We start from the raw sequence: 21,704 nt of genomic DNA, 5'->3' as shown, positions 1-21,704 counted from the left end.
GCTTCTCATTGCGGTGGCTTTACTTGTAGCGGAGCACGGGTTCTAGGCACGCCCGGGCTTCAGTAGTTGTGGCACACGGGCTCAGTAGTTGTGGCATACGGGCTTAGTTGCTCCGTGGCATGTGGGATCTCCCAGACCAGGGATCGAACCCATGTCCCCTGCATTGGCAGATGGATTCTGAACCACTCCGCCACCAGGGAAGTCCCATGGACTGGGCTCTATTTTAAATCAGTTGACTAAGTTCACTCAGAAATAAAAATTAAGAGATTTAAGAGGTATATGTAGTTTACTTTGGAATTGTCTATCTACAGAGTCCAAATAACTTTAGAAAACTTTGTCAGATGTACTGAGTTATCCATTCGATTAGCTAACCTTAACATTGTGTGAAAGATTTGCATTTAATATATGTTTTGGTGTTGACTTGTGACAAAAACTTAATGAATTTTATCCTAAAGTTATTCTTTGTTTACACAGAGAATGTCTAAGCACACAGATGCAGCAGCAGAAGTCCTATTGGAAAGAAAAGGTTGTGCAGGAGTGATAACACTAAACAGACCAAAGTTCCTAAATGCACTGAATCTTGGTATGATTCGGCAGATTTATCCACAGCTGAAGGTTTGTAATTTTCTTAAAGCAATCATATGGATCCTTCTGAAAGTATGTCCTTAGAGAATATTTCTGATATTCTGTCCCATAGAATCACTTGACTGTCTGGGATCGGCGCCCAATCCCCATCGCTTATAGAGTCCTCAGCGCTTTCCTAAGTGGTTTTCCTGGAGCACCCCTACTGACAGGGAGTTCACTGCCTCAGAAGACAGCCTCTTCCACTTTCACAAGGCTCCAAGTTTCTTCTTATGTTCTGCCCCTCTTTATTTTATTTTTCCAACCTGACGATATATTAGGCCCATATTTTTTTCACCTTGGTCTCAAAGTTGTCGTGGCAAAGATTTCAGTTGCCATCATCAAACTTGGATCACAGAATGCACTCATCTAGCAACTTTGTTGGGATAGCCTCTAATTTATGTCGGAAAAGAAAAGTTGGGATCCATTCTTCTGGATATGTTTTATAAAGCTTATGCCTTATGCTTTGTATATATCCACATACGTCTATATATACACATGTGTTTATGTGCATGTGGATATATCATTAATGAGTTTGTATTTATGATGTGCTTATACCATCTTCTTTTACATTTGGATAGAAGTGGGAACAAGATCCGGAAACTTTCCTGATCATCATAAAGGGAGCTGTTGGAAAGGCGTTCTGTGCTGGAGGTGATATCAGAGGTAAAAACCTTTTTCCCTTCTCACCTAAATGCTTTTGTCCCCCAATAAAACTGATAAGGTATTAGCAAATTTTTGTGGTACTTTGTAATTTGCTTTACTTTCTGGAATTGTTTTTTGTTAAACTGTTAATACATTTTTAGTGTGGTTAGCTTAGAAAAAGAAAACATTTAAAGACTTACCTCTTGTAGTTAATAGAAAAATGAGAATAGCAGCTGTTTTTTTTTTTAACTACGTATGTGCCCTTCAGGTATCTTGTCTCTTTCCCTGAATCATCCTGAACAAAATGTCCAGTTATGGTATGTGATTCTGCTTTTTATTTTAGGATAGCTGTTATTAAGCAATTGTTTATCACATAAGCCTGACAACCTGGCCATGTTGAGTGACTTGCCATTCTCCAAACATGACATGCTCTCACATATTTCCATGACTTTGTGCTTTCCCATTGTTCATGATCCCAAAGCAAGAATGCACTTAATTGTAGTATTTATCCTATTATATTATCAATATTTTTTTGTGTTTAAATTAACGTGCTGAGATAAATAAAAAGATTAATTCTCCTTATCTTTCTAATTATTTAGGTCAATCTGTGCATATTTATTAAAAACAAAATGTAAAAGAGAGAAGAAATTATTACCACTGGTTGTCAGTATTTTATATATACTGAAAACTTTTCAGTATTTATATATACTGAAAACATTTTGAGTTTTCTTTCTTATGGAATTGGTAGGTTCCTGGGATGGTTTTTTTCTTTTGTTTTATTTTTTTATATTTTTTGTATTGTGTTAAGATGATAATGTTCAGGTTGATCTGTTTACCATATTTATAATCTTATGTAAACCATTACATTTGAAATAGGAAGAAACAAGCTTGATTCAGGACATAATTTCAAATATTTATTAAATTTAAAATAACTGAGTTAAAATTTCACTTTAAAATTTTCAGTTGCTTCGACTGACTTGTTAACTGAATCGTTTTTTGAATTTGTTTTGTCCACTACTTAAATATTTTTAAAACATTGTTTTTCAGCCTGGAATTAATCTTTCCTCAAGAGCTGGGCTTTTGATCTTGTCAGTTTGCAGATGGGCAGAGCCTTATGTATTGATTTTAGCTTCTTCTGACTGTGAGCTATTTTTGCATATAGGCCTAACTTTACATTGCTGTTTGGAAATACAGTTAAAAATTCTAGAATTATTCTAGTTCACATGTATAAGCAACAGATTTCAATTCTAGGAAATTTAGTTTCTTTTAAACATCATAGTCCAAGACAGTAAGTGGGCACTCTGAAAAATAAATTTTTTTTTGTAATTTATTTATTTTATTTTTGGCTGTCTTGGGTCTTCAGTGCTGCCCACGGGCTTTCTCCAGTTGTGGTGAGCGGGGGCTACTCTTCGTTGCAGTGCATGGGCTCCTCATCGTGGTGGCTTCCCTTGTTGCAGAGTACAGGCTCTAGGCTCACGGGCTTCAGTAATTGTGGCTCACGGGCTCCAGTAATTGTGGCTCACGGGCTCTATAGCCCAGGCTCAGTAGTTGTGGCACATGGGATTAGCTGCTCTGAGACGTGTGGGATCTTCCCAGACCAGGGCCCAAACCCATGTCCCCTGCATTGCCAGGCGGATTCCCAACCACTGCACCACCAGGGAAGCCCTGACAAAAAATTTTTAAATGATGTCACTAAACATCATTTAATTTATATGGAACTGATTGGTTAGAATAAGATTAGAAGGAAATCTCAGAAGATTTCTGAGATAAAAGAGCTTTATTCCACAGGCAATGCAATTTACACTCCTTTTAGTATTGGGGAGAAATGATGAAAGATAATAGATGAGGGTTTTAGGGGTTTTATTGGTGAAAGCCTCAGAATGACAAAACTAGATATCAAACCTTTTTTTATTTTTAAAATATTTATTTATTTGGCCACCCCATGCGGCTTGCAGGATCTTAGTTCCCCAACCAGGGCCTGAACCTGGGCCACGGCAGTGAAAGCACTGAGTCCTAACCACTGGACCACCCGGGAATTCCCCAAACCTTTTTTTTTTTTTTAAAAAACCAAGAAAAAAAGTCAATATTTGGTTGGAACATTTTGAAGGAAGCTATATCAGAGTTCTGAAGTTAGTCTAAAAGTCTATTAATAGTCAACAATTTTTATGTAACTCTTTCCCATAAAAGAAGTAAATGTATATATTATATATTTAATTTGTATTTTAGTAGGTAATTCTCATAGGAGTTAGACAAGAAAAGCATATGAGCTTGAAGTGTATGGAAGAGAGGTTTGATGGTGGTTTTGACATTGACTATAGTAGGAGTATAGTAGATTGGACTATGGAACTCTGGATAATAGAAAATTGCAATAGAAATGAAACCATTTGATTGTTATTTATTATTAAGATATTTACTGAGCACCTGCTTATTAAGACAGGCATTTGTATGCTGTAGCAGTATCTTTGAGAGGTTATATTTCCATTGATATTAATAAATAAGGATATTACTGTTTCATTTACCTTCTTAGCCTCACCTTTTACCATTCTCCTTTAGTCTTTTAAAACTACTTATTTCTTGATTTTATTCTTTCTTGCCTGTGTGCCTTTGTAGGTACTCCTTTCTCTACTCAGAACTTTTCACTTTTCAGAACTTTCCACATTTAGGAAATCCTTACCTGTTGTTTACATTTGGCTCAGAGTTCTCTCTTCTGAGAAGCCTTTTTTTTTAATTTAATTATTTTTTTGGGGGGTGCATCGTGTGCCATGCAGGATCTTAGTTCCCTGACCAGAGATCGAACCTGTGGCCCCTGCAGTGGAAGCATGGAGTCCTAACCACTGGACTGCCAGGGAAGTCCCTGGGAAGGCTTCTTTTAATTACATCTCTTATGCTCACATTCCCATGGCACCCCAACCTTAGAGTGGGCATGACACAAGGAGTGTAGCTCAGTAGTCTGTCTTATAGTCTGAACTCCAGGGCAGCCGTCTTATATTGCTGTCTTGTTATCTGCAGCACTGAAAACAGTGCGTGGTACCGGGTAGGTGCTCAGCAAATGTTCCATGGTGAAATGAATGTGGCAGAAGTGTTTAACTAGATGGAATATATAGAACTCTGTGTGTGTGTGCATGCACATGTGCATATATTTCTTTGTGTGTATATGTATAATGTACTTTGTGTTAAGATATATTACCAAAGGAAACATGTATCCAGCAAACATTCATTTAGGTGCTACAGAAAATAGTCAAAAGAAAATGCATTTTGTACCAATATGTAACTTATAAGTTAAGTATAACACTTCGTAAGAAGTTCTGAATAAGAATTTTTGCCTTGAAGTTTTGACATTGGACTATGGATTTGAGGCTAACTATAGTATGTCCGTGGCATAGGTGACTTCAGAACCTTAACAAACCATTCTAGACTTTTCCCCTGGTACTTACTATCACATTATTTAAAATTTTTCTATTTGACTGTATTGACTGGAAAGCACTTTTTGTGATTTGTAATCGTTCTTTTTTCTTTTTTTATTGTAGTGATCTCAGAAGCTAGAAAGGCAAATCAGAAGATAGCTCAAGATTTCTTCAGAGAAGAATATATGCTGAACAATGCTATTGGTATGTGTGCTCTGCTGAGAGCTTTGAAAATGGAATCAAGACATAAGCTGCACAGTATGAATTGTTAAAATGTAATCAACAGACGCTCTTGTTTAACCTTTTATATACTTTGTGCCAGGAATAAACTTGATTAAAGTAGTCTGACTGCTCATTCCAGAACAATTCATACTTGATTATTAAATAGGGTATACTTAACTACTATTTGCCATATAATCAATATGGAAACATGGATTCTGATCATATGGTTGGCTTTCTTGGAAAACAAAAAGCTTGGGTGCCAGTTTTCTCTATAAAATGAAGTGTCATTTTTCTGAATTCTTGAGGAACTCTGGGATGAAATTTCTTTATAGTCATCATTCCAGATTTCATTGGAAGTGTCACAGTAGTTACATTTATCAAGCACGTGTTTCAAATGTTAAATTACAGGGAATAATATAATAAATACTGTGTACCCACCAGCCCAGAATGAATAGACCACTATATTTTATTTTTGCTTGATGTTTTGAAATTTATTTAAATTAAATAGAATACTATGAGTTTTAAAATTATTCTTCAGTCTACTTCATTGCTTGCTTCAGTGCCATTTCTTTCTCTCTCCAGAAGCAACCAGTATTCCTCCTCAGAAGCAACCATTGTCATTAGTTTTTAGCACATCTAGTTAGACTGTACTTTATATTTTTACTACATATTTATGAACAAAAGTAGTATTACTTTATGTTTTTGAAATTTGCATAAGTACTTTCTTACTGTGTATACCATTCCATAAGTTTTTTTCATAAGTTTTTGATAACATGGAATGTAACTGTTCTTATATTATTCAATTACCCCATATTACTTAATCTGTTCTATATTAGTGGTTATTTTAGATTATTTCAGCTTTTTACTAATACAGATTGTTACACCCTTATATGTACACCCTTAGTGCCCATGTGCAAAAATTTCTAGAAATAATAGAAGTCGAATGGATGGATCATAGAGTTTATGTATCTTCAGTGTGTTTCCAAATTCTTCTCTAAAGTATAAGACTTTATTTTCTACATGTCCTTTCTATCATTTTTTGTTTTTAAACTTTGCATGCTTTATATCTTATTGTGGTTTTAATTTGTACTTCATTGGACGCAGGTAAAGTAGAAGGTGTTTATGTTAATCATTTATATTTTCTTTTCAGTTTCATCCTTTGTTTATCTTTCTTTTGGATTGTCTTTTTCTTACTGATTTTATAGGTCTTTATGTATTCTGATGCTTCACTTTTGTAGATCATATATATTATAAATACACTTCTCTCAGTGTGCTACTTTATCTTTTGGTATATACAAGTTTTTGTTTGAGATGAAATGTATTCTTTTCCTTTATGATTTCTGCTATTTGCATTTTAAAAATGCTTAATAACATGGAGGTTTTTAAGATGTTCTTTTATATTTTCTTTTAATAGTTTGTTTCTTTATACTCTAAGTCTTTAAAGTGCTTGGAATTTTTTTGCATGTGACATCATCTAACTTTTACTTTTCAGCTAGAAAGCCAGAAGTTGTAATGCCTTTGATTGAATAGCCCTTGTTTTCCTCACTGGTTTTAATGATACTTCTATCATATATCAAGTTCTTATATGTGACCGGGTCTGTTTCTGGGCAACTTTGTTCATTGGCCTATTTGTCTGTACATATGGTAAAACTACAGTGTCAAAATTATTATAGCTTTAAGATATGTCTCTCTCTGATAGGACAAGTTACCCTTGTTTTCTTTCAAGATTTTCTTGGCTACTCTTGGACTTTTGATTTTTCAAATGAATTTTTTTTTTGGTTTTTAAAAATTCAAATGAATTTTTAAATTATTTTGATATTTAATAAGCTTATGCAGTCATCGCCATTAATCTGTTTTAGAACATTTTCATCAGATTGACTTTCATGTCCTTTCATAATGTTTTATAATTTTCTCCATAAAGAAAAAAAAAGATTTTTTAAGTGTTATTTTTAGACAGCTTATTTTTTTGTTACTACATTTAATAGTAATTTTTCTTATTACATTTTCTAATTGACTATTTCTAGCATGTAGAAATGCTTTTGATTTTAGTATTTTGTTCTTACATCCAGCAGCCCTGCTGAAATTTATTATCAGTTCTAATGATGTTTCTGTAGGTTCTCTTGGCTTTTCTACATTGGTAATTCTACCATCTACACGTAATTTTTTTCATCTCTTTCCAGTCTGTATACTTATGACTTTTCTTGTTATATTTTGGCTAGGACCTCTATTATAATGCTGAATGATTGTGGTGTTGTCTTATTCCTGATGTCCATGGGAAAGCTTCTAAAATTTCATTCTTTAGTATATAATCATTTTATAGACACTTTTTACCAAGTTACAGATGTTACTTCTATTCCAAATTTGTTAGGGGTATTTTCTTTTGTTTGTTCAGTTGTGGTGGTCCAGTGCTTAAGCATCCACTTTTCTGACTTTTTCTCTTCCTCTCATGGGTAGGAGCTTACTGAGTTTTAGGATCAGCAGATAGAGTTTTTCTAGCTATGTTTTACAAATCATATAGCTCTTCCTACCGTGAGGCTTTATGCAGGTATTAACTCATAGCATGTTATGTGTGGCCCATGTTATTCCTGACTCAGAACAGATACACACACACACACTCACTCATAATCTTTGGCTGTAGCTTCCACACAGCTATTAGCTCTGAGTTATTTGTTTCTGGCACCTGAGGATTTCCCTTGTTTGGCTTTGAACTTGGATATACGTTGACAAAAAAATTTTTCTCTAGAATTTTTACGTCTTTGAGGTAGGAGTGGGGAGACGAGGCTGTTTCCCAATTTAACTCAGTGAGCCACATTGAATGGAGAGCTCTCATTTCTTTGAGTCTATAATTCTACAGATCAGGTTTTACTTAGGATGTTTTATTCATTCTAAAAATTCATACCAGTGCTGTCCAATAGTACTTTCTGTAATGATAAAAGTATTCTGTTTCTGTGCTGTGCAATATGATCACTACTAGCCACACATGGCTAATGAGCACTTGAAATGGGGCTACTGTGATCAGTAAACTGAATTTTACCTTTGTTTAATTGTAGTTAATTATAATCTAAATAACTACATTTGGCTATTGGCTACTATATTAGACAGTGCAGTTCTATACTAAATAAAAGGAGAGGGGCGAAAACCTCTAAGCAGTTTGAGAAGAGTTTGATAAAATGTTAATATACAGAGAGAAAGCCTTCCAGATATAATCTTTATACATTGTAATGACATATTTTAGTCGTTAAGGAATTTGACAGATTCTGGCCTTGTGTTCTTGCATCAATTAGCTTCTGATATTTCATATCTAAAATATATGTATCTGTAGCTGAAATGGTATATTTGTATGCATGTCTACTCCAATCAATAGAGATATTTGTTTCCATTGTTTCTAGGGAATTATAGTTAAAAATTGAGGGCTGTGGAAGTCCTTGTGAATGTTAAATTAGAATTGTACTTCAGTGGCTCATTTGGCAGATTGGGAATATTTATAGAATTGCTAGATGGATCAAAACTGTACTTTTATATTGGTCTTTGGTAAGGAAGTTATGTTTGCAACAAGCTGTAATAGAAGTACAGTGATTTATATTATGTTGTGCGCAACTTCCTCTTCAGAGGGAAAGGAACTGAGTAAAAGTTTACAGGATTTTTGAGCTGGAAGGAACTTCCGAGGCAAGTCTCATCATTTAATAGATAGGGAAACTTATCTATATATTATATACATGATATACACATGTATGATAGGCATATATACGTATAACTTACATGCGTATATGTGTATACACATATATATATTGAATTGCCAGTATATAAGCATCTAATGCCAGTATATATATTAAATATAGTTGAATTGCCAGTTAATGACAAAGCTGAGACTAAAATTTGGGTCTTTTAACTCCCAGTCCTTGCTTTTTCCTGTATGCTGCACTTCTCTTTGTATCCAGATACTTCTTTAGATGTATAGAAGACAAATTATGTTCTTTAAAATACAACTGTGTTACATAAACATCAGTGGCTTATAAGACAAATATTGTTTTTCTCAATAGTTGAGTTATATAGGCTTTCATCTGTTTCAAATTGAGGTGTTGAGTTTTTCATAATAATGAATAGATGATCAGGATTGTCTATGGACTGATGTTTTAAAAAGAACATATTTTATAAGCCATATGTTTAGTCTACTTTGATATTTCTTGCAAAAATTTCTTAGGGAAAATACTCAGAGTTCATGTAACATGTGATTTTTGGAAAAATAAAATGTATTTTAAGCATTGTAACTAATTACAGCTCTGTTTCTTTTAGATTCTTGCCAGAAACCATATATTGCACTTATTCATGGAATTACAATGGGTGGGGTAAGTAGACTGTTTACTCTTATCATTGTTATGTGAGCTGTATTAAAAATAAGTTAATTATTAAACAGAAGTGAGACAATGAATGTAATACAATAGAAGTTGAAACAAATCATGTTTGGAGCTTTGCAGGTTTGGGATATAATATTTGCTTCACCCAAAAAAATACGTTCTTAATTATGTTCTATGCTATTTAAGCTTCTTGAATTAGTAAGCTTTCTTAACTAACAAAATTGATTCTTTTTTTTCTTATGTAGAGCCCTTTTTCTACTTATAAGTAAACAGATTGCTTTCAACAGCTTCAGAAAAGAAACTGGAATGTTGAGGGTTTTTAGACTCTGAATAGTGGAGATGTGGTTCCTAAGTTATATGTACTGCACAAAATCTCACCTTAGTGAAAGTGTTTGGATACTTTTTGAAGTTCTCTGAAAGTGCATTTCTATCAGTTGACAAATCTTTGTAATAGCACAGATGCAAAATAAATAAATCTTAGATTTCACTGGCTTTGAATAGTTTTATAGGGAGTTGGAGAGAACATGAAATAATTACAGAAAAAGTGTTCCAATGTGTGGCACTGGCTACAACAAAGACAAGCCTTTAAAGAAGTGAGAGGTCAGAATAGGTCTTCATGGCAGGAAGAGGTAGGATTGAAGAAGGTAGTAGGAAGCTGAAGGGTGGAATTTCAAAGATTGAACTTGTTAAGTATTTCAAACATTTAGTCATTGGGAGATGTCCCCCTCTTTCTAGGAAAACCACACACTAGATGAAGTCTCTTGGGCACTTGAAATTGCTTAGATCTTTCTTTTTGAGTTTGTTTTATTGAAGTATAGTTGATTTACAATATTGTGTTAATTTCTGCTATACAGCGAAGTGATTCAGTTATACATATATATATATATATATATATATTCTTTTTCATATTCTTTTCCCTTACGGTTTACGACAGGATATTGAATACAGTTCCCTGTGCTATACAGTGGGACCTTGTTGTTTATCCATTCTGCACATAATAGTTTGCATCTGTTAATCCCACACACCCTATCCATCAGAACTGCTTAGATCCTGCACATCATTTTGGGAAAGGGCTTCCATTAGCACCTGTGGTTAGGAGCAGGATCAAGGGCAGTCTGTACCTCTCAGCTTGTGGCAGGTACTGAGCGTGAGTTGACTGTGTTTTCTTTGTCAATGAAGTGCTAAGATGGGAAAAATAAGAGCTCCCTGAAAAAATTCTGCAGAACAAAAGGAAGGAACATAATCTGAAGCTTTGAAGGAAGAGCCCCCTGTGAATGTGAAAGGAACCAGAAAAAAATGAAAACAAAAAAACATTGGGCATACTTAATAACGTGTAAAATGATGTGGCTCCAATGAAATAGGAAAGACAGCCCATAATTAGACAACAAGCTTAGATGAAAGGGCAGCAGGTTACAAGGGGGAACAGGCAACATAGGAAGGATGACTGGAAACTAAAATGCAATAGCAGAACCTGACATTCCACTTTGAAGGTCATAGATAAGAAGGAGTTGAATTTCATATTACAGTTAATGAACTTGTGTCTGTGGAGGACAAACTTGAGAAGCTCTCACCAAGAAAGGACAAGGATAAAAATGATGAGAACAAACATTAGTCAAACTCTAAGGGTGGAGCCCAGTAGTATGTGTTTTAATAAGTCCTCCAAATGATTGAGTCATGTTAATTGGGAACTAGTGCCCAAGACATCGATTGTATGTAATGAATTAACTGCATTCATATTTCTGCCCTGTGATTCTAGAATGGTACCAGTTATATACCATGCTTGGAAAAACTGAGAAAATAGTTAAGTCTTTTGCAGTGATCTCTGGTTCAGATGACGAGCCCCTCAGTGAGAAAGGTTCTTTTATATTACATATTGTCAGCCCTGCCCCTAAAAAAAACAAAAACAAACCTATGTGTCTTTTCTTCTATCAGGTCTGCCACCTACAACTCCCCATATGTACTCTACATCTAATTCATCTTTAAAGACTGAAAGTTCTACCCTATATTTTTTAACAGTCTTAAATACCACTATGATTAGATGTGATTTTTTTCCTTCATTGACTCAGTGCATTCAATCTTTACTCCGAATTTGGCATTTATTCTTTATTGTCAGTTATTATGAAATATGCCCAAGTATATTAGATGGTCTATAAAGGTGAGGACTACTCTTTTTTTTAGCATGCTCATAACAACTAGGGAATGCACAGTATATATTTAATAAATTGTTTATTTAAAAAATTCTGCTTTAAAAAACATTTTTGTAGCCTTTGAAGGAGTAAAATTTACAGACTGGAAGTGAATCAGTTCTTTTTTCTTGTAATGGGATTTTATATATATCTTGGTTTTGAAGACTAACTTTTCATGTCTCATTTACAAACGTTGCTTAATATAAGACTCAGTGAACTCTAGCTTTTGAAAATATAAGCCTCTAGATCTTTGGCTCTCAACCTTGGCGGCATTTTAGAATCACTTGAGAGTCTTTCAGAAATCCTGGTGCCCAGGCTTTACTTACCTCCTGAACCATTAACCACATATTAGAGCAGGACTCTGGTATTTTTAAAGCTCCCTTGTAATCCCAATATGAAACTAAGGTTAGGAACTGCTGAACTTACTAGCAATTCCCAACTAGTGTATAGTTCAGTGTTAGCTGTGGACCTTTTTCAAAAAGGCAGTGGTGCTCACAGGTTAGCTCATATCAAAATCCAAGGGCTGGAAGGCAGTGGTTCTCCCAGGTTAGTTTGTATCAGAATCCAAGAGCTTGTTAAAAGGCAGACTCGGGACTTCGCTGGTGGTGCAGTGGTTAAGAATCCGCTTGCTAATGCTGGGGACATGGGTTCGATCCCTGGTCCGGGAAGATCCCACATGCCGCAGAGCAACTAAGCACATGCACCACAACTACGGAGCCTGCGCTCTAGAGCCCACGCGCTGCAACTACTGAAGCCTGTGTGCTCTAGGGCCCACATGCTGCAACTACTGAAGCCCGCGTGCCTAGAGCCCATGCTCCACAACAAGAGAAGACACTTCAACGAGAACCCCGCGCACCACAATGAAGAGTAGCTCTCGCTCACCGCAACTAGAGAAAGCCTGCGCGCAGCAACAAAGACCCAACACAGCCAAAAATAAATATGATAAAAAATAAATAAATAAAGATGGACTTAAAAAAAAAAAAAAGGCTGACTCCTCTCACCCCCCCAGTTCCAGTTTAGTCAGTTTGAAGTGTGGCCTAAGAATTTGCATTTCTAAAAGTTCCCAGATGATGTTGATGATGCTCGTGATAGTGGGGGTGCCTCACTTTAGGAATCACTGCCATAAAGTGTTGAGAACATGCAGTTTGTTAATTCAAAAGGCCTTTATTTTCAGAATTTTTAGTAGAATTTTAGTATTATAGGTAATTGTTTTATGGATACGTTTTAAATCCTAATATAAAAGTATGAGACTAAGATAGGGCAAATATAGCTTACGAAAAGGTAGCCAAATAGTTTTGTCTCTGTCTTTATCTTGATTCTGATCAATGAATTGTTTCTTATAAGAAAGAATTATAAGAAAACTTGAACAATCCAAAAGATGGCGCCATAGAGCTTGATTTTTATTTAATTTTATTTTTTCTTTTTTACTATAGAAAAAAATATTTTTCCAGCAATGAAAATGACAGTTTTACTGTCTCTTGTTGTTTACCATGAAGAGTAACACAGCACTTTGTAGAGGGGATAACTAAATTCTATTATGTTTCAGGTTTCAGAAATTCAAATGTTTACTTGATATTTTGGTATACAGTAAAATAAAAATGTTTCTGAGTGGTTCTCCACTTGGTTAATTAAAAGTATGTAAGATTATGTCATTACAATGTTTTTGAAAGAGACGAAAAATTTTTTAAATAGCAATTTGAAAGAATAGTTCATTGTTTCCTAAAAAGGAAGAATTTTAATTTCCTTTACCCTTTATTTTAAAAATCGTCATATTTTCTCAAGTTAATATATAACGGAAAGGCAAATTTGCTTTAAAAGTTAAAATTAATTTTAAGTAGATATAGAACAGAAAAAATTCTTATTTTTATTCTGTATGTGTAGTACTGCCTACATTTCCCTCCCAATTGAATTGGATTTAAAAAACTTTTACGTTTCTTTCCTTTTCCTTCTTCCCTTTCTTTGTCCCTTCCTCTCTCCCTTCCTCCCTTTTCTCTTCCCACCAATGCATTTTACAGTAGAAACAAAATTAGCTCCCCCAAGCCAACTCAAAATGTGTTTACAATATGGTATTGTTTTTGTGTTTCTCAAAGTGTCCTAAAGATGCTGCAAGCAAAAGGGTTTTGTGATCAATATAATGGAAAATTAAAAGTTTTAAGGCATACTTTAGAAGGGGTATACTCTAATGAATAGAGAAGGAGTGGGAACTGGATTGGAAACAGTGAGCATATACAATCTCCAAACGACTTTTTGGGATACAAACCAGCCACGTGGAAAACTGACTAGTGCTAAGTTAAATGGGAGCTACTGAATCAGATTGAGTTTAGCCACAATTAATGTCACTGAGACATGTTCTTATGAGAAGAATTACTACAAAATGATGTAGTATTTGCATATAACCTATGCATATCCTCCTATATACTTTAAATCATCTCTAGGTTACTTATACGGTGTAAATGCTGTGAAAATACAATGTAAATAGTTGCTGTTGCACAGCAAAATTCAAATCTTGCTTTTCGGAACTTTCTGGAGTTTTTTTCTCAATATTTTGAATTCACAGTTGGTTAAATCTGTGGGTATGGAGGGCTGAGTGTATTTTGGATATTAACCCCTGATCAGTTATATGGTTTGCAGATATTTTCTCCCATGTCATAGGTTGCCTTTTCATTTGTTGATGATTTCCTTTGCTGTGTAGAAGCTTCTATTTGATGCAGTTCACGTTTATTTTTGCTTTTTTGCCTTTGCATTTGGTGTCAATCCCCCAAATCATTGCCAAGACCAGTATGAAGGAGCTTATTCCTTATGTTTTCTTCTAGGAGTTTTATGATTTCAGGTCTTACATTCAAGTCTAATCCATTTTGAGCTGGTTTTTGTGTATAAAGTGAGGTCTAGTTTCATTTTTTTCCGTGTGGATATCTGGTTTTCCCAACACCATTTATTGAAGAGATAGTCCTTTCCCCATTGTATATTCTTGACTCCTTTGTTGAAAATTAATTGACCGTATTGTGTAGTTTTATTTTGGGGTGCATTCTCTCTCTCTCTCTCTCTCTATTTTTTTTTTTTTTTGGTTCCACTGGTCTATGTGTCTGTTTTTATGCCAATACCATAGTGTTTTGATGACTGTAGCTTTATAATATGATTTGAAGTCAGGAAGTGTGATGCTGCCAGCTTTGTTTTTCTTTCTCAAGGTTTCTTTGGCTATTTGAGGTCTTGATTATTCTGTATCTGTGAAAAATGCCATTGGAATTTTGACAGAGATTACATTGAGTTTGTAGATTGCTTTGGGTAATATGGACATTTAAACAATATTCATCCGATCAGTGAGCACAGAATATCTTTCCATAATATGTGTCGTCTTCAATTTCTTTCATCAATGTCTTAGAGTTGTGAGTGTATAGCTCTTTCACCTCCTTGGTTAAATTTATTCTTAGGTATTTTATTCTTTTTGATCCAGTTGTAAATGGGATTGTTTTCTTAATTTCTCTCTCTGAAAATTATTTGTGTACAGAAACACAACTGATTTTTGTGTATTAATTTTGTATCCTGCAACTTTACTAAATTTGTTTACTAGTTTTTAACATTTTTTTTGTGGCATCTTTAGGGTTTCCTATATATAATGTCATGTCATCTTCAGATAGTTTTACTTCCTTTCTGATTTTGATCCTTTTATTTATTCTTCTTGCCGAATTGCTCTGGCTAGGACTTTCTGTGGTGAATAAAAGTGGTGAGAGTGGGCATCCTTGTCTTATTTCTGATCATAGAGGAAAAGCATTCAGCTTTTCACTGTTGAGTATGATGTTAGCTGTGGGCTTGTCATATATGGACTTTATTATGTTGAGGTACATTCCATCTATACCTAGTTTGTTGAGGATTTTTATCATAAAAGAATGTTGAATTTCATCAAATGCTTTTTCTGCATCTATTGAGATGATCATATGATTTTTATCCTTCATTTTGTTAACGTGGTGCATCACGTTGATTTCACATATGTTGAACCATTCTTGCATCTCAGGAGTAAATCCTACTTGATCATGGTATATGATCCTTTTAATGTATTGTTGAATTCAGTTTCCTGATATGTTGTTAAGGATTTTTCCATCTGTGTTCATCAGGAATATTGTCCTGTAATTTTCTTTCCTTACAGTGTTTCTGTCTAATAAGAATGGTAGACATTCTTATTGCTAAGGCTGCTTGTGTAGATCAAGGTTACTTGATTTCAGATACATGACTATGAGACAGGTATGCATTGAACCTCTGATTCTTATTTGTTCTTTGTCGGTTTAAGGTGGAAGCAGCCAGTTGTTAACTGTGATGAAACTAGACCTGAAGCAAATGTGCAAAGATAAAGGATGATCAGTCAGGGACTTCCCTGGCAGTCTAGTGATTAAGAATTTGCCTTCCAATGCAGGGGGTGTGGGTTTGATCCCTGGTCGGGGAGCTAGGATCCCACGTGCCACCCAGTCAAAAAACCAAAACGTAAAACAGAAGCAATATTGCAACAAATTCAATGAAGACTTTAAAAATGGTCCACATCGAAAAAATCTTAAAAAAAAAAGAAAAGAAAAAAAAAGGTTGATCAGTCAGAGACTAAAGGAAGGTACTGCAGTGCAGTTGCCCTGGGAACTAAAAATAAAAGGACTATACTGACAGGCAAAGTTGTGTTGTGGAGAAAGCAATAAAATATATTAAGAGAGGAAGAATAATCAAATAAAAAAGGATATGGGGAATTCCCTGGCGGTTACAGTGGTTAGGACTTGGTGCTTTCACTGCCAGGGTCCAGGTTAGATCCCTGGTCAGGGAAATAAGATCCCGTGGCGTGGCCAAAAAATAAGATATGAAAAAGAGCCTCCTTTAAGACTGAAGATTAATAACACGGCAGGATCTGTGAAAGGAAGAATAGAGAAGAAATTTCCCTTGGATTTCTAAGTGTTCAGAATATGTACTTATGTGCATTCATTTTCAGTTGTGTTCACTGTTGGCATTTCTCCAAGCCTGGATGGAGATCTTTTTCTTGATAGAGAAGGGAAGGTGCCTCCCTTTCCCCCATGGGATTCTCTCTACTTAGATTTCCTTCTGCTTTATCAGGGGAGAGTAAGGGTTGCTTTTAGTTGTAGAATTTCTCATAATAGATTTTTAGGGTTATTTAGTTTCTCAGTGAGCCTTTTTCATAGGTAAGCATTGGGTTCTATTTTTCAATACACAATGGATTACCCTCTAACAAATGTTCCTATGCTGTTTAACTCCATCTCATTCCTTGTCTGTCTTATTAGATAGAGCCCTTTATTCTCTCCTTGCCTCTACTCTTTTAACCCTGGCTTTTAGCCCAAACATATCTAAGTAGAGAAGCGGAAAGTGCTTCCATTTACTAACCAGGAACTTGGCTTTACTGCCTGCCCCTGCCCCACCTCCATCCCCATTTTAAGGTATTGATTTCTGGGAAGTAGAACTTTTACTTTCCAGGAGTGTGGGTATTCTTGGCAACTTTCACAGACTTGCAGATTCTCAGATCTACAGGGAGTTCTTTTCCATTTCCTTGGCCATTTCCTGTGGGCATATTGGTCAGGTTTTTGGTTCATTTCCTTTTTAAATGTGAAAGCACCTTAGGTTCTTGGTCAAGTGACAGGCACCTTTCCTCTGTGCCATTCGCATCCTGCCTCCATTTTATCCCCACTATGTTGGGTTGGATGATTTGTGGTCTAGAGGGCTCTGTGTCTTATTGAGGAGGCATCAGATTATTTCACAGAGAAGAAAGGGGCAGAGGAGCTCCTTTTGCCCATAAAATGAGCTCATTCTCCTAAGGATATATGGAGGTAGGAGATTTGAGACTAACTAGACGTTCATTATGATTTTAGCAATAATATGAGGTTGTTCTCAGCTATTTCACCCAACCAGCAAAAATTACTGGATGTCTGCTATGTACTAGATACTGGTTAGGCTCTAGGGATAGAATAGTGAGCAAGATAGATATATTTTCTTTCCTTATGGACCTTACTGTCTTGTGAGGCAGGTACAGAGTTGTCTGGGAATACATAAGAGTACCGGCCTCAACTGTGTGTGTATGTCTGAGTACTTTAGTGATGGAGATGGTGTAGGGAAAGCACCCTGGAGGAAGTTTTATTTAAGGTGAGACTTAAAGAGGAATCAGCCAGGGACAAACAAAGTGGGATAGTGGAGGAATGCGCTATGGTTGGTACAAGCGTGTTAAGGGGTTGATGCAATGTAGAAGAATAGTGTGTGAGTGAGAAGATAATAGTATATGTGAAGATGAGAGAATTCATGTTTGGGAAAGTTAAGTGTGCCTAGATTTGGGAGTATGAAGGAGATAGCGGTTCAGTTCTGAGGTTAGAGAGGTAAGCAAGAAGCCAGATCAGTCGTCTTAGATACAAGTTGTTTATCCTGAGATCAAGAGGGAGAGCCTTTTTTTTTTTTTTTTTTTTTTGCGGTATGCGGGCCTCTCACTGTTGTGGCCTCTCCTGTTCCGGAGCACAGGCTCTGGACGTGCAGGCTCAGCGGCCATGGCTCACGGGCCTAGCCTCTCCGCGGCATGTGGGATCTTCCCAGACCGGGGCACGAACCCGTGTCCCCTGCATTGGCAGGCAGACTCCCAACCACTGCGCCACCAGGGAAGCCCAGGGAGAGCCATTTTAAAGTGCTCTTAGCCAGGAAAATGGCTTGAATGGTGCATTTTAGACTGAGAACTCTCTTGTGGGAGGAACAGGTTGTAGGGAGGTTAGGATTGGTTGTAAAGAGATTATTCAGGAAGCTCTTGGCAGGGATCCAGGTGGGAGATTATGGTGATTTTGAACTAGCATGGAGATTATGAAGGGGGGCAGAAATTAGATAGATTTAACGGAGATACTTAGGAGGAGACTTGGTGGGATTTGATGATGTATTGGATGTGAGAGATAAAGGGGAGAAGGAGGCAAGGATGACTTCCAGGTTTCTAGACTGGGCAGTGGGATGAATGGTGGACTGTTTACTTAAGATTCGGGAGAAAGTGTGGCTGGGGAGTGGGTTGGGGAGAGTGAAGGGAGATGAGTTTAATTTGTTAGGTGTGAAATACCTGTGGGCTTATCCACGTGGGAGTGTTTTGTCTGAACAAAAGTGTTTTGTCGGTTATGCACATCTGGAACTCAGGGTGCTGCTTGGGCAGGAAGTATAACTTCAGGACTTACAGAGGCACAGTATGCTCCAAAGTGTGTGCTTCTGCAACATGAATTAGCTCATAAGTGATTGGTAAATGGGGAAATGATGTTAGGATAATGCAAAAATTATATTGATTCATATACAGTTTTTTTCTAGGCAAGGGGAGATAGGATAGTGGCAGTAGATATATAATCATCTAGACAGGAAAAGAGTGCTTAATTACTTCAGTTGCTGTACTGTGAATAGGCATTCTCTTGTCTGTATTTTAAGAAAATTAAAAAAAATACCCACACAAACAAATGCCTGTTTCTGGGTGGACCTCCACCGTAAGGTGAACCCTCAACTCTTGGCACTTGGTGTTTAATGGCGGTCCCACTGGCTTATAGCTGCACTTACACTGCTTTGTCTAAGCATGTGCCAGTCCTGCTCTGATTAAAGTATTGCCATTCTTTCCACTTTATTGTTGTGCATTTTAAATATCTGCACTGGCATTCTCTGTTCATATTGAGCTGGTGCTCCTAATCAAGTCCCTGGCCTGCGACCATTTATTCTTTCTGTTAGCACTCAGAATACAAAGTTGCATAGGTTTTGAGCGGACTGCCGAAACTGTTTTTCTTATAAGCTCTGTGCAGTTTTGTAGAGCCTGAGGATTTTTTTCAGTAACTCATCATGTTGTAGCAGAGAAACTTGTATTGAAAATTTGTCAGTAGAAAAGATAATGCAAGGAAATGTGACAGAAATAGAGTGACAACCAAAGTAAGTCCAGAATGGAATACAAAAAAATGTTTATTGGCCAGAGGCAGAACAAGGAACCTATAAAAGACACTGAAAAAGGGGGCCCAGAGGGGCAAACCAGAAGAGTGGACTTGTCATGGGAACCTTCAAGTTGGCTTTTGTGCCCCAGAAATCTTTGAGAGTTTCTTTGCTTTGTGGCAAAGAACCATATTCCAGGTTTGTTTTGTACATTTTATTCAACAGACCTAAAATAGGGTGTTTTTCCAAGGCAGCCCTGGTTACTTTTAGTAGGAAATGATGGTTAGCAATAATAATCTGGGCACTAGTTAAGTTGGTAATTGTTTATAGGCCTTTTTGAAGAGAACTAAGAATATGTGTTTTATTTTTAAGAGAAAATAGGTCCTAGATCCTGAGTTCAGTACTTCCTATTCAAATTTAGATTCTTACTTCTTTGATATTTGTAACTTTCTTCTCATGTATGTTGAAAATCTTTATTTAAAAAAAATAATATTAAGATTGTGACAAATTTGCTTTGTCCTAATGTGTATAATAGTTTCAGAATAACAATAAATGTTATTATGAAGAATAGTCACTTGAAATACTGTCTTTGCCCTATACCAAAATTTTTTAGTAACTTAGCTTTTTCATACTTTTCCAGAGTATTCAACTTGGTTCTCATGAAATAACTCTTTATTTATGACTGACGTTTGGTAAACTCTGAACTCAACAGATCAGAGAAGTATCAGGTATATCAAAAAGTAGCCAGAGGGCTTCTCTGGTGGCACAGTGGCTGAGAATCCACCTGCCAATGCAGGGGACACGGGTTTGAGCCTTGGTCCGGGAAGATCCCACATGCCATGCAGAGTGACTAAGCCCATGTGCCACAACTACTGAGCCTGCGCTCTAGAGCCCATGCTCCGCAACACGAGAAGCCACTGCAATGAGAAGCCCGCGGGCACCGCAACGAAGAGTAGCCCCTGCTTGCCCAAAGACCCAATGCAGCCAAAAATAAAATAAATAAATTTATATATAAAAAAAAGTAGCCAGAGAGTAGCTTTCAGGATGCTAGTTAATATAGATATTAGTTTTACAGAGTTAAGGGAAATGGTTGGTAAATCTGAGGTCAATTAAGAGTACTCCTGTTATAATAGTTCTTCTTGTTTGAATATATGATATGAGGCAGTGGTTTCTTAGAGCTTCTCTTTTTAAACATCTATTAAATATGATTGGGATTGACATACACACTAATCTGTATAAAATAGGTAACTAATAAGAACCTGCTGTATAAAAATAAAATTCAAAAAATAAATATAATAGACATTTAAAATATAATATGTGGTATGTTATAATATATTGGGGGAATGTGCTTATTTAGGCAAAAACTTTGAGCAGGAATCCAGGAGGTACGTAAGAGTTATTTCTAATTTATGTTTTTTTTTTAATCAATTAATTAATTTATGGCTGCGTTCGGGCTCTGTTGGGTCTTTATTGCTGCGCGGGCTACTCTCGTTGTGGTGCACTGGCTTCTTATTGCGGTGGCTTCTTTGTTGCAGAGCACGGGCTCTAGGCACGTGGGCTCAGTAGTTGCAGTGTGTGGGCTTCAGTAGTTGTGCCTTGCGGGCTCTAGAGCGCAGGCTCAGTAGTTGTGGCGCACGGGCTTCGTTGCTCCACAGCTTGTGGGATTTTCCCGGACCAGGGCTCGAACCCGTGTCCCCTGCATTGGCAGGCGGATTCTTAACCACTGCGCCACCAGGGAAGCCCTCTAATTTATGTTTTAATGTATGATTTACCAGAATTATATTTCTGCTCACTGGCTTTTTTTAAAATTGAGGTATAATTGACATATAATGTTTTAGGTGACAACATAATGATTTGATGTATGTATATGTTGTGAAACCATAAGTTAACACTCATCACTACACATAATTGAAAAAAATTCTTTTTCATATAACTTTTAAGATTTACTCTCAGCAGTTTTCAAATATCTCTCTGATATTTCTGTTTAAAGTAAAACTGTACCTCCAAGGATGGTAGACTGTTAATTCATAAATAAATTAAATATTCCTACCGCAATTATTTGTTTCTGCTGAATATAATTTTTGTCCAAAAATAAAATGAATTATATGAATCCAAAGCAGGATAATGTAAATGCTCTCTGTAGTCTATCAGAATACATTAATAGGGCTTCCCTGGTGGTGCAGTGGTTGAGAGTCCGCCTGCTGATGCAGGGGACACGGGTTCGTGCCCTGGTCCGGGAAGATCCCACATGCCGCGGAGCGGCTGGGCCTGTGAGCCATGGCTGCTGAGCTGCGCGTCCGGAGCCTGTGCTCCGCAACGGGAGAGGCCACGACAGTGAGAGGCCCGCGTACCGAAAAAACAAAAAACATTAATAT

General features: G+C 36.4%; 2 protein-coding genes across 6 annotated transcripts in view; one reads left to right on the top strand and one right to left on the bottom strand.

Moving 5' to 3' along the window:
• Positions 1 to 21,704, bottom strand: part of PMS1 (PMS1 homolog 1, mismatch repair system component) — a 596,068-nt gene that overhangs the window by 152,976 nt on the left and 421,388 nt on the right. The gene's annotated exons all lie outside the window — the stretch shown is intronic.
• Positions 1 to 21,704, top strand: part of HIBCH (3-hydroxyisobutyryl-CoA hydrolase) — an 88,056-nt gene that overhangs the window by 21,020 nt on the left and 45,332 nt on the right. For all 5 annotated transcript variants that reach the window (XM_004276937.4, XM_004276936.4, XM_033400279.2 and 2 more), the window contains 4 exons: positions 475 to 615; positions 1,203 to 1,287; positions 4,794 to 4,874; positions 9,186 to 9,238. In XM_004276937.4, coding sequence (XP_004276985.1) covers positions 475 to 615; positions 1,203 to 1,287; positions 4,794 to 4,874; positions 9,186 to 9,238 — 360 coding nt within the window. The remainder of the gene's footprint in view (positions 1 to 474; positions 616 to 1,202; positions 1,288 to 4,793; positions 4,875 to 9,185; positions 9,239 to 21,704) is intronic.

The sequence above is a fragment of the Orcinus orca genome, chromosome 7 (genome assembly GCF_937001465.1).
Source record: "Orcinus orca chromosome 7, mOrcOrc1.1, whole genome shotgun sequence".
NCBI classification, from domain to species: Eukaryota; Metazoa; Chordata; class Mammalia; order Artiodactyla; family Delphinidae; genus Orcinus; species Orcinus orca.
The sequence above is the reverse complement of the archived record's forward strand: the minus strand, read 5'-3'. Positions and strand labels throughout refer to the sequence as shown.